General features: G+C 40.5%; 1 protein-coding gene across 1 annotated transcript in view; it reads left to right on the top strand.

The window, feature by feature from the left end:
- macf1b (microtubule actin crosslinking factor 1b) overlaps positions 1-13,393 on the top strand; it is a 57,821-nt gene that overhangs the window by 12,395 nt on the left and 32,033 nt on the right. The window contains exons 4-17 of the mRNA XM_084089581.1: positions 7,957-8,013; positions 8,100-8,270; positions 8,987-9,153; positions 9,686-9,845; positions 9,937-10,021; positions 10,133-10,374; positions 10,617-10,736; positions 10,854-10,961; positions 11,082-11,300; positions 11,604-11,807; positions 12,110-12,341; positions 12,473-12,699; positions 12,958-13,080; positions 13,181-13,282. Coding sequence (XP_083945707.1) covers positions 7,957-8,013; positions 8,100-8,270; positions 8,987-9,153; positions 9,686-9,845; positions 9,937-10,021; positions 10,133-10,374; positions 10,617-10,736; positions 10,854-10,961; positions 11,082-11,300; positions 11,604-11,807; positions 12,110-12,341; positions 12,473-12,699; positions 12,958-13,080; positions 13,181-13,282 — 2,217 coding nt within the window. The remainder of the gene's footprint in view (positions 1-7,956; positions 8,014-8,099; positions 8,271-8,986; positions 9,154-9,685; positions 9,846-9,936; positions 10,022-10,132; positions 10,375-10,616; positions 10,737-10,853; positions 10,962-11,081; positions 11,301-11,603; positions 11,808-12,109; positions 12,342-12,472; positions 12,700-12,957; positions 13,081-13,180; positions 13,283-13,393) is intronic.

The following is a 13,393-nucleotide window of genomic DNA, read 5'->3' as shown; positions in this document are numbered from 1 at the left end:
TGGACACTGGTTCTCTTGCTACGTGGGTGGGGTCCACTCTGATGACCCACACCGTACCGTCGCCCCAGCTCTTTATGTTCAAGGTCAAGCATTCTCAAAGACCCACATTCTTACACTGTATTCTGTGATCATTTTCTGTTTTCTGTTTTCTGTAAATTGCGTGAGCTTATTAGATTGAAAGATCTGAAAAGGCCATCAATTTACCTGGTCATAGACCCTCCCCTCGAAGAAATCAGGACAGAAGTGTTTGAAAGTGGACAAAAGAGACGCATTAAAACACCAGGTGTAAACGGGTATCTGTCTCAGTCGTCTACCATGTGATCCAATCGACCAAAACACATCTTAATACCAGGTGTAAACTGGCCCTACAGGAGGAACTCTGCTCAGTGCTATAATACCTAGCTATAATTGCTAGATTAGCAATCCAAGTCCTTTCACTGTCTAGCATTACCCATATTATTATCAATGGTGTAGAAACACATTGTAAGTTTGTTTGTGTGTCTGTGTGTGTAGGTTTGGCTATAATTGTGAGGGCCAAATGTCCTCACTTACATAGTGAAATATTATGACAACCAACTAGTGAGGACATTTTACTGGTCCTGGCCTGGTAAATCCTACATTATGGGGAAAAATGTCCCCTCAAAGATGGCAATATCCAAAATCCTTTTCTTTTGGCGACATTTTTGGTTCCCATGTGGAAAACAGCTTATAAATCACTAACTAATGTTTTTTGAAAATGTAAGAATGCAGAAAGTTTTCTGTGATAGGTAGGTTTAGGGGTAAGGTTAGTGTACGGGGATATAATATACAGTTTGGACAGTATAAAAATCAATATGTCTATGGAAAGTCTCCACAAAACATGCATGTGCGTGTGTGTGTGTGTGTGTGTGTGTGTGTGTGTGTCTAAACAAATTGCATGAAAGCTGGGCTTGTTATATTGTATTTGATAAAAATGCTACTGGATTTGGCATTTTGTATCTATTGCAATGACATCATGCATTTTGAAGTGTGGTTTAAGTGTCCAAATATGTTTCGAGGGCACAGTATGTAAATTGACAGTGACATCACAAGGACTTCAATTTTCTCTCCCATATGTTAGTTTCCTGTTCTATTGAGCAATTGAGTGTTTTTTGTGTGAGATGAAGGATAAGGCCAAGTAAGAGCGCAGGTGTTGGGTAGAGTCTTTTTGTGTGGCAAGAGAATGAGAGAACTGTGTGTTTGTTATACACCTGAGTCTCTCCCCCTCCCCTGTCCTCATTGCACCTGCTATACACACCTGTCCTCACTTTCCCTCTCTTCCCCCATGGGAACCAATCAGAAGGATTATTTGAGATTTGACACCTAGACATAGAGGTGATAGGAGCTTCTATTCTCAAGCAGCAATGGAGCAGAAAGTGGAGATTCAGCATCACGTAACTCCCATGAAACTCTGACGAGTCCTCCACTCTATTGCTTTCTCTGCTGTTCTCTGTTTGTTTGGCAATTTCAGGACTGAAAGTGACTTGAAAAGTAATCAGAGATGTCTTACAGTAATTAGTCGTCTTTGTAGCTGTGGCGGAGGCTTTGAATAGTCATGGGGGTTTTGTGTGCGGGATGGTTTGGCTCCTTTTGTAGCCCGCCTCGGTTTGCCCTACACTTGCTGCGGAGAGGGAGGGAAGAACGAGAGCGAGGGGCTGGAGGCAGCTGTCACTTAACATGTGAATGTTCGGGAGCAGCCTGGGGGTCTTTAGAAAGCTTTTTCATCCACCTCGTTTTCATTAGAAGCGGAGTTTGTGAGCCAAAAGAGGAGCTGGGGGAGGGGCTAGTGCTGGGAGGGAAAGAGGGAGGTGAAGGGACTGCTCCTCTTTCTAAATGTCTGGCACAAGAGTTCACACAACAGGCTGCCGACTTACGGACCTGCCTTAACTCTACCAAAATCACCAGATGGGGAATATGTAGGATTCTGGACCTGGAAACACAGGATTTAAGGAACTTTTTTTAACCGCTGAATGTCCCATCATTTGCTTCACCAAGGAATTCCTCTATCGGAGTGTGCACAACAAAGGCAAGAGAGAGAGAATACCGCTGACGGGAGGGGGCAGCCGGAGGGAAAGAGGGACATTGTTTGCTTGTGGCTGTGGGCGACGGAAAAGCATGGGTCATCTTGCATAAAGTGTGTGTGTGTTTAAACCGGGATTTGTGAGTAAGTGAGGTCCTGTTTGAGCAAGTGAATGTGAAGGTTTCGCATGTTTATACGTCGCTCCCGCTGGAAAGAAAGGCCTCTCAAAGGATGCTGAGAGAAGACAGGTTTTTTGTTCTCCTGTTTGAATAATGACGGAGGAACTTGTGGAATTGTTCGGTTAGACGTTTGTCCTACTCTATGAACAGGGGTAAGTATGCATCACCGAGACCCCAACCGCCACAACCGCCACCGCTTTCAGCTCATGGTGGGCTCATTCAAACTTTCTCACTGAAACCGCCAGCTGCTTTTGGACGCAGGGAGACAGTGATGCTATGCACTGAAGGGGATTTTGGCACAAATGTGGTATGGATAGAAACAGCTTGCAAGGATTTGGTTGTAATTAGTTCATTTGCTGCTGTTTGTGACTGCTGCTACTGTACTGTAAGTATCTATTTTTTTAAATAATTTAATTAGTACATTCATATTATATATTCTTTGGCAATTACCAAAACCCTCTACTAAAGTTAAATAAAATACAATTTGTTATTCATCCCTTTTGTAATATAAACTTTTAGATTCTATATCAACATGTTGGCTAAAGTATAAAATCAATTGGTAGCATTTTATTTTACAGTCCTGTTCCCCATGTACATACTATTATTATTATTGCATTATTACTTTCTTAGGTAAGTACACTGTAATTACACGTAAGTGCACATACTGTAAAATAAAATACAACCTATCAACTGGACTAAAAACAGTTTATACATATTTTGCATTTATGCATTGACTTTGTATTTATGAATTATCATCAAACACTCTTATCTTTCTAGTGGGTTACCACACTGCTCTCCTCGTTAATTAGAGAGACCACTATAATGATTACCGCACAAGCTCACCTAGACAGAGAGCGCTAATTTATGATTATTAGGAAACACATAAGTACACTTCAAGAGAGCCAGCACTCTCACTGCTTTGGATACGAGTTAATCCACCAGCAGAAGGACACCAGTATACACCGTCTGTCTGCCATATTGAGGTCAGATTAGGAAAGGGTATTGTCAGGGTGCTCTGACAGCACCCACACCCATTGGTTTAATAGGTAAAGTGGAGCATTTCTGCCCCCTTTATTTATTTAGCATATCATTAGTTAGAATATGACAGAAGAATCTTTCAGTTTGAGCTGAGACTTAATTAATCTTGCTTTATGGATTGTTGATACACAAAGCTGTCCATCACAGGGGTTAATCTAACTCACTGGGAGGCCAGTCACAGACGGGCCTCATAAATCAATATCAAGAGGCTACACGGGGTGGTCTGAAATCAGAGTTAGGTTAAGTGGAAGGTTGGTTCAGATAAGCCTTGATAAACATGCAAAGGGGAATCAATCGGTATCATTTATCACAAGCTTTAGAAAATTACTTTCATTCACTCAGTGATGTTAGTGTGCTGCTATAACAAAGTTTAACCAGCAAGACTTCCATGGTCAAACAGCATCATTACAAAAACCTTGCTGGCCTTTTAAGCAAACAGGGAATTGCCTCATTAAATGTAAAATATGGCATCACCTCTATTGAGATGTTCAGTGCTGAGGTGTAGAATGTTGCGTCACCTCCAACTCCATTGAAACGGCCATCACACGTTTTAGACACCATGCCATAATGCTTGTAAATCTTTATATTCAAATGGCTGTGGTGTCACTGCTCTTACATCAATGACTATTTCTACTTTCCCTCCCATCCTCCTTGTGTAAACCACCAAGGCTAGGCATGAGATGGATGGAATGAGTTAATTTAATTAAAGTTAATTTGAAGAAGAGCATTTGTCAATAGTGATATTGTTACAACTGCATATAGATTTTATGGCTTTATGTGCTCATGAATGAAGAAAAATGGGTAACACTTTGGAATACTGTTCCGTCATTAATTAAAAACTACACAGGAACCAATGAGTAACGCAAAATAAACATTCTCATAACTAGTATTAACTAATAGAAAACTCTGATTAACGAATTAGCAAGTAATAGTGCTCAGTTGAATGAGGTAGTTCACTATTAACTAATCAGTAATTTTTTTATACCTTCCAGAGAACTACTAAGAACTACTATACAGGTTCAGAATGAATGGGAATAATGCATAATATACAATTATTTTAATGTGAAGATCATGATAACCTACTAGTAACACCTCAAGTATTACGAAATCCTCCAGACGGAAAAAACATTTTATTTGGATCAGTATTCTAAAGTCAAAAACTTTTTTTGGATTTGGTTTTGGATAGTAATGACTCAAGTTTTACTACGTCCTTCTAAAGGAACTACTAATTATTGGACCAGTATTCTTAAGTGAAGATCATTGAAACCCTCTAGTAATGACTCAAGTGTTACCTAAAACCTTACAAAAACATTTAATGCTTGCAATGACTTGAGTTATCATGCTTTCACTTTAGAATACTGTTCCAAATAATTTCTCATTTCTTTAGAAGGATGTAACGCTTGAGTCATTACTAGTGGGTTACTATGATCTTCACATTAGAATTAATGGTCACACTTTAGATAAGGGTCCAATTCTCACTATTAACTAACTATTAACTATGACTTTTGCCTCAATAAACTCCTAATTACTGCTTATTAACAGTAAATAAGGTAGTTGTAGTATGTAGGTATTGGGTGGATTAAGGGATGTAAAATATGGTCATGCAGAATAAGTCATTAGTACGTGCTTTATAAGTACTAATAAACAGCCAATATCCTAGTAATATGCATACTATACATTAAGCATTATTCCTGTTAATTATGAACCTGTATATAGTTGTTATAAGTAGTCCTCTTGGAGGTATGACAAAATACTGGTTACTGATTAGCTAGTGACAGTGAACTACTGCATTCAACTGAGCGCTATCAATTACTAATTCGTTAATCAGAGTTTCTTGTTAGTTAATAGTAATATCTTAATTGTTTCATTCAATAAATTTTTACTCCCAAAATTTTTATTGGTATTTAACAAGACAAAACATAACTGTACATTCATTGAATCGAAAAAATTACAGATAGTCTCAAATGAAATCCCTCCCCCCATCCAAATTAACATAAACTCAGTTACTCACACCCTACATTCAAGGAAAATAAAAGCTCAGTCAATTTTTATTCTATGTCCAGTGCATCAGACTCATCATTACAGTATTTCCTGTCACGTGTTAGCAATGTCAATTCACACATTATACAAGTTAATCCACCCTGCTAGAATGTGGGCTGATACTAAGTCTTCTGCTCCAGTGATCTAGAAACACTGAGTCTGTCTGGTGTCTGGAGCCAGTTCCCTCAGCACCCGTCATTAGCATGCAGTGAACCACAATGACCTGGACTGACCCAGATCACCTGTGCCAATTAACATACACTCTTATCTGCACTCAGTAGAGCTCTGTATTACCTACGCAAACAAAACTGTCCGGCATATTGTGCCTAGAATGTCCAGCTAAAAGGTCAAAATGTCATTGCATTCTTTATTTGTTTTAAATTAACAAAATTTAAATAATGAGCAAGCAAAAAAAAACAAAAACATATCCGTAAATAAAGGAAAGAGGGTCAAACTACTACTATATGCAGTGCAAGTAGCTTGAAACCACAACATTTGAACCTAAAACTGAAAAGAATTTGTAAGCAAAAAAGAAAGCGAAAGTGCCGTAATAAATCATGAATCAACACAGTTTGCATACCATCACATTTGCTGTGCATTGAGTAGATAAAAAAAAAATCAATGTTTATGCTTTTAACAATTCCAATCTCTAAACCAGTTACTAATTTGGTCTATTTGCCAATAAATAGCCTTGTCAAGTTATAGTTTCCACCATTGCCTGAAATGAATAGCAATCATTATGTCTAATGTCAGCGATGCCAAACTTTAACGTTGTTTTAAACCAATTGATTTCAACAAATCAAAACAACAATGGCATTTAAGTTACTTACCTGCTCATAAGACATATTTTACACATCCTTCTTTCATTATTGGGGGAGTTTAGATGTTGTTAGTGGCATTTATTCTGACAAGGCGATTTTTGTAACCATGGGCACAGTGGTGCACCTCAAGCCATCAGATTCATCTGCACAGAATAGCAGAGCGAAAGCACAACTCAAGCAATGACCAAAACACTGTTCCTCCACAAGTAACTTGTAGTTAGAGGGCCAAAAGTTACATAGTATAGCTTTAAAAAAGTATTAATTTGTTACGTATAAAACCTTGAACAAGTTTTGAATAATTTCGTTTCAATGTTTGTTCGCTTTTTTCCTGAGAAAGAGACCGTAGTAATCATATAGTCTCCTAAAATTTCAATATCTACTCAATCAAATAGTGTCGATAGTGTCATATAGTATCTGTGCAGAGTAAACTGGTTGTGTCTACGTGTTCATCCCTGTCCTGCTACTCAGGCTTGTGGTCTGTGTCTCCCAGTAAACCATGAACACGTGCACTAAAAAAACACTGTTCATTCTTTTGTGGCAATGAAATGAAGCAGCATTTCCATGCCTGTCATATTTGATCAGGAGCTAAATAGTTTCCCAGGGCCATCCCGGGGACAGTCTTGGCAGAGAACAGTGGCTGTGTCTGCCAGGAGGAACCGTGGGTATCCTGGAGGAGACTGCCCTCATAAACAGGCTTGTCACTTGCATTTGTATGGCTAGTACTAGCAATTCTGTGTTTATGTTGTAGTTCTCCAGCAGTAATCTGGCCCCTCTTGATCAGGACAGAGTCTCAGTCAAGTGTTACCCTTTCTGCCGTATAAATAATGGTGGTGGTGTTTGTTGGCGTGAAAGTGGTAAAAGACTCTCCTTTGTAGGACTACAAGGAATCTAATTGAGATTTTAACTCAGTGGTCTTCGTCAGACCTGGATGAACCTGCAGTAGGAAACTGGAAACTAAAACCATTTCCTTAAAGGGGTAGAAGTGTTTTTACTGTTTAAGAAGAGTATCTTCTCACTTTGACCTTCCTTGTGTTGTAGGTAGTTTAGGCGACGGCTGTATGTATGGCAAAGGGACCCGATTAACCTTTGGGTTGAAGAATCATGGGTAACCTCATTAGCAGACCTAGCTGTTTGGGACATAAGTCCAAACATGTTAAGTCAGATGAGAACGTCTTGAAAGAGTGCTACCAGCAACGGAGAGAATGGCCGCTCCCAGAGCCTCCTAGAGAAGAGAAAAGGAAAGAGGATGTGGAAGATATTCTTCGACAAACTCCAACACCAGACAAGCAGAGGAGTTCCCCAGCCCCTACTGTCACCACTACCAGCACTCTGGACAATGCTTGGAGAAGCACCCCATCCCCAGTTAAAACACCACGAAATGGGTCTTTGCCCAGAAGGTCTAACGTTCCCGAGTACAGAAGATCCCCCCTTAGTCAATATGGATCCATGGACAGAAGAGCCAGCCTGCAGAGAAGGGATTCTGGAAGTCCCTGGTCCTGGAAGCCTCTGAACACTCGAGAGGTTACCGAAGTCACAGAGGTGACAGAGACTATTGTGACAGAGATTGTGGAGGTGACAGAGTATCCTCCTGGGGGGAAAGGAGGTGACCCTATTGTCACCAGAACTGTTAGAGTCCTTACTGGAGCTGCTGAGGAACTTGCAGAGGTTATTCAATTTATAATAATGATTAAAAAAACATCAAACTAAGGTTCTTCATCGAGTTTTTCTTTTCTCTTTTACCATCATTTACCATTTTCATTTAACTGATTTTGGAGTCAACGTATCAACTGTGTTCACCAGTTGTTAATTTTCCAATCAAATAAATTGTTCTGATTCACAGCTGCAGAGTGATGGTCAGTCAAGCTCAGACCAGGAATCAAGTGTAAATCAATGGAAGGTACAGTTCAATGATCTTTTCTTAAATTGTACTTTCTTTATGAATTTTTGTTACATTTTTAGCATATTGTTTTGTCTTATGTTAAGGATGGCAGAAGTGCTTTGGCTCTGAACGAAGAGTTCAGGGATCCGTTGACATTCCAGCAAAATCTGGAAACACTGATGACTTGGGTCTGTGATATTGAGGAGTTGACAGCCAATCAAAAACCACCATCCTCAGAGTTCAAGGTAGTGAGAGCCCAACTGCAAGAACAGAAGGTATGTTCAAAAATCAGTTACTGCTATATAAACAAACAAGCAAACAATAAATACATAAATATATATATACAAATGAATAGTAAAAATAGATTTACCTATTTTAAAAGTCTTGTCATGAAATTCCACATCCTTGAGTTGAGAAGCCTAAGTTCATGCTTATAATGAGCCTGTAACTGCCTTTGTGTATATTATAGGAAAGGGAGGGAAAAACAAGTCATTCACCTCGTAATTTGAAATAGCCATCTTTGTTAGCTTAGTGAGTGAGGTGAAACATACCCGAAAGTCCACAATGCTCCTCTGATACATGATACAAGCATTTGGCTTAAGTGCCACAAAGAGAGAACAAGGTGCATTATAAAACTTGTAGATTTTCAGAAGTAGCAATAACTCTGTAAACACAATGTGTGTTTGCTTCCTCATACAAAGCGTCTTCAAAGACAAAATAATGATTTTGAGACGGAAATGGTCTACAACATTGTGTTAGGAAGTTAATTCTGCAAGTTTCTTCAATAGTCTTCAATAGGCCTTCTACAAAGATCAACACATTAAAGCAAGCCACTTAAAAAGTCCAAAATTGTACGTGTACAAAATTGCCAAAGGGTGTACAATGTCCAGTGCTAAGGTACTCTGGGACCAGGATTGAGAACCACTTGCTTGCAAGCCCTTGGCTTTGAAGGAAACATATAATTTGTCCAAAAACATTTCTTGTCCTGCAGCTCTTACAGCGCCTCCTAGAGGACAGAAGACCCAGTATAGAGACCATGATGCAGGAGGGTCCACACCTGGCAGAAGGGCTACAGGGAAATGACGGTGAAACGACCAAAGTGCAGCTCTCACAGCTCAAACTCAAGTGGGAGGCTCTACTTGAAGGCGCAAACAGCAGGTCAGTCTGGTCCACACTGCTGCTTACTTTGGTCCAGAACTACGCACTTAGATGGGTCTGCCTGATTGACATATAAAACAACCAACCAGAACATCTTTAACATTATGCTTTGGGTGGGTAAATCTGAAACCCTTAATATCCCTGGCAGCAGAGATAATACACAGGTATACTCATATATTGCTTGAGACTCATCGATTTACCATTATATATATTCTCAATGCAAATTTGCACTTACAAAATTATGTTTTATTAAAAAAATTCTGGAAGAACACGTTCAGATACCTCTGTCCCACGACAGTTTTCGAGCATCACTCCACCACCCCAACTCCTCACTTTCGATTGTTCCTATCCCATTCAGGGATATGGGGGGAGAACTCTGGGTTCGGGCCAAATTCCGAACTTGGAGCCCTCCTCTCGGACAGCACACCAAATATGCATACTCTTTACTCTATCTGATTAGATGTTAGTGTGAACTCATTAAATAATACTGCCACATATAGAAAGCAGTGAAGGAATACAAGTTTTTTGACAGACACAGGATTCTGGAGGTCATTCTGCCAAGGGCTCAGCTATTCCAGGAGAGGACAGACAGACTTCAGCAATGGCTCATATCTGTGGAACAGGACTTAGCCGAGCTCCGCTCTGCCGAGAGAGGGATGCTCCATCTGCAAGAAGCCACAGGACAGGCCAAGGTTAGCAAAACATTGCAAAATTTCATTAATAAATTTTCGTATTGCACAATGGCAATGTGGAAAGAAATAACATTTCTCTATCACCATTTAGTCAGTCATGGAAGAAATCAAATCTAAGAGTGTCGACCTGGGGAAACTTCAACAATGTGCTCATGAGCTCATGGAAACGATTTCAGGTAGTGTTTCCTCCATTTGTACTTTTATTTAACTGATTAAACTAAACGTTGTACAATACCCACAAGAACATTTTTCAAACATGTTTTGATCCTTCACATGCTATTCTAAAGAGGAGGAAACCCAGCTGGTGCAGGAGCGGGTAGACAGTCTGCGTATCAGGTACTCAGTGATGAGTCTGGGTAGTGCTGATGTCCTGCAGAGGCTGGAGCAGGCTCTAGAGGCGTCTAGTCGATGTACCTCCAGTCAGGAAGACCTCCACCTGTGGCTCGGTCGTATTGAGAGAGAGCTGCTGGTTCCTGCTGCTCAGAGTCAGACTGGGGATGCAGTCTTGTGTTCTGCGGAGAGGCAGAAGGTAAGAGGCATATGGATAATTGCTTTGTCCTTTATTTGGCCATGTCAAAATCTAATCACATACACAATATATTGTTCTGGTGGACCGCTGTGGCCAGTGCAGTGCAGCATTGTGTGTAGTGGTCTAAAGTGTTTTAGGAAGTGGCTTCCTGAGCAAGGCATCTAAATTCAGGATGCTGAACTTTACTGTTTACTGTTGCACTTTGGATAAGAGCAGCTGCTAAATGAACCTGTTTTTCTTAGTTGGAACAGGCTGTTGAGAAAGAGTTGGGTTGGTTTCGAGACACCTCACTGGCACTGGAGGATCTCAGAGTCATTCATCTAGACCCAGACATCATTGCATCCCATCTCAATGAGCAGAAAGTGAGTTTTAGCACATTTACAAAGATTTTTTCTGTATATATATATATATATATATATACTGTTGTAAATGTTGTAAAGTTCTTCAAAATCAATCATATGATGTATGTTGTTCTGCAGATACTTGCTGTAGAGATTCTGCAGCATAAGTTTAACATTGAGAAAATGGTGAAGATTTTGGAACTCCTGCAGACATATACTGAGGATGGGGAGACACAGAGACTCCAGGTAAGATAATGTCCTGGAGATAATGCCACTTTTGAAATATTTCAACACAAGGACCTACTCAAGGACCAACAAAATACTACTCTGTGTTAACATCTATCTTCTCTTTTTTTGTCTCCAAAGTCATCCCTAGGCACTTTACAGGAGCAGTGTCAGGTTACCACTGCCACTAATTCCCACGTTGTGCTTCAACTGGAGCATGCTCAGTCGCTCTTGTCTCAGTTCTCAGAAGGCTATGCTGAGGTGTTACCATGGTTACAAGAAACCAAAGCCCTTATTGGCCAGTTTACCCTGAACACCATCAGCTATGAGGCTTTCCGAGAACAACAGGACCTCTTGCAGGTACTAAACAACCTGCATCTTCAGAGCAAGGCATTAACTCCTTTGAGTGTGTCACATGTGCTACAAATACAACACATTGGACTATTGGACTATGTCAGAAAATGTATAATTGTTGGGCAGTATGCAGTATTCTCTAAAGATTTTAACAGCTCATTTGTATTTAATAGTCACACAGTTCATTTGAAAATGATTTAATTTTGTAATGTTACTCAACTTCATAAATAGTTATTCATTAAGTAGTTTCAGATAAAGCAATACAAAGACCAACATTTAGTCATGGTGCTCCATTACTTCCAAAAACAGGGCATCAGAGAGTCCATAGCAGAGCATAAGCCACTGATAGCACGGCTGATCATGCTAGCCCAGCGTCTATCAGACCTGAATACAGCTCAGGGACAGGAGTTCTGCCAGAAAGCCAGAGACACTGAAGAACAGCATCTGTCCATCAGAGATAGGGTTCGAGAAGCTGCTGGAGTTCTGGAGGAGTCTCTACCCCGCTATACACAGGTGACATACCTGTACATGCAGACTACATTTATGCATTTCGGCAGACACTTTTATCCAGAGTGACTTAGATTGCATTCAAGGTATACATTTTATCAGTGCTTGCTTACCCTGAGAGTCAAACCCATGACATTGCTAGTGCTGTGCCCAACTGTTTGAGCTACAGGAACGCCACCTTAAACAAATATAACCTGTTTTCCAGAAGCCATGTTTCATGTTGCTACAGAGGTATAGAAAGACATTATAGCCACATTTTAGCCATATAAATGTTAGCTCACTCCATACACTCTGTATGCCCTTGTCAGCTGAATGAGAGGATGACTCTGATTGGAGAGAGACTGGAGCGTCTGTGTAGTCATCTGCAGGCCTCAATTGCTCTTCAAGGCCTTACCCCACGAATTCATGAGCAGCTACAGGACAACAAGCACACACTGTCTGAGCTCTCCAAATTGGATCTGGACCTCAGCAGTGTGAGGACACAGGCTCAGGAGCTCCTGACCAACACAGGGGCTGTCGGGGACAGTTCCATTTGTGCAGGTACCTCATCTCCTTGTACATACAGCATTAGAAGATACACATTATAATGCATCTCATAAGCATATTTTTTTCAAATGCATAGTGCATGCATAGTGCTATGATAATCTTGGTAAATTTCCTTCCAATTCCAGCTATTCAAGAGCGGGTTTGCAGTCTAACAAGCCACTGGGAGGAGGCTCAAAGACAAGCTCAAGAGAAAGAAAAGTTGCTTCTCAACCTCCTTGATCTGGCAGTCAGGTTCTGGAATGACGTGAGTGACATGACAGCTGGACTGAATGATGCACAACAAGCTGTTCTGGACCTCAATTCCAGTCGATCAGATTCAGAAACCATCCGACAGAGCCTGGAGACCATGCAGGTAGGGTACAAAAATGACACTGTAGTCAATATTTCCCTGCTTAAACAGCTTGGACTTTGCTGGTTTGGTGCTGGTCCAGCTGGTGAAACAGAAAAGCTGAAAAAAGCTGGTTGACCAGTGTAATCTTGCTAGCAAGTACATATTATGCTGGGGACTAGCTTCCAAAAGGTTATTTAAGGATGTTCCCTCATTGTCTCCTGAGTTTTGAAGAAACTCTTTGTCTCATACCATCCATATTTTCTTATCCTGCCTTCTCAGACTCTCAGGGAAGACATTGATTCTCTACAAGGTGACCTGGACACACTAGGAATTCTGGGAATGGAACTCATGTCAGCCTGTGGTGACACAGACAAACCAGAGGTCACCAAATGCTTGGATGAGGTTTGTATTTGAAACTGAACTGAGACTAAACCCTATAGAATTGTTGTACATCATACAGTTAATTATTCAAATTTCACTACCCAGCAGTCTTTCTCCGCAGCTTTACGGCACATGGAACAATCTCAGTAAGATTTGGACAGGGTGCAACAGTAAGTTAGAAGAATGTTTACGAATGGCTCTCCATTATCAGGACAGCATGCAGGTGAGTTAGCCACAAGAAACAAGTCTAAATTCTTTTCAAGACAGTCATAATGCATGCTGTACTTGCTACTGACAACATTTAAACAATCACAAAGGATTGTCTGTTCATCGC

The sequence above is a fragment of the Abramis brama genome (genome assembly GCF_963993115.1).
Source record: "Abramis brama genome assembly, chromosome: 17".
In the NCBI taxonomy this organism is placed as follows: Eukaryota; Metazoa; Chordata; class Actinopteri; order Cypriniformes; family Leuciscidae; genus Abramis; species Abramis brama.
Note: the sequence above shows the minus strand (reverse complement) of the source record. Positions and strands in the feature narration are given on the sequence as shown.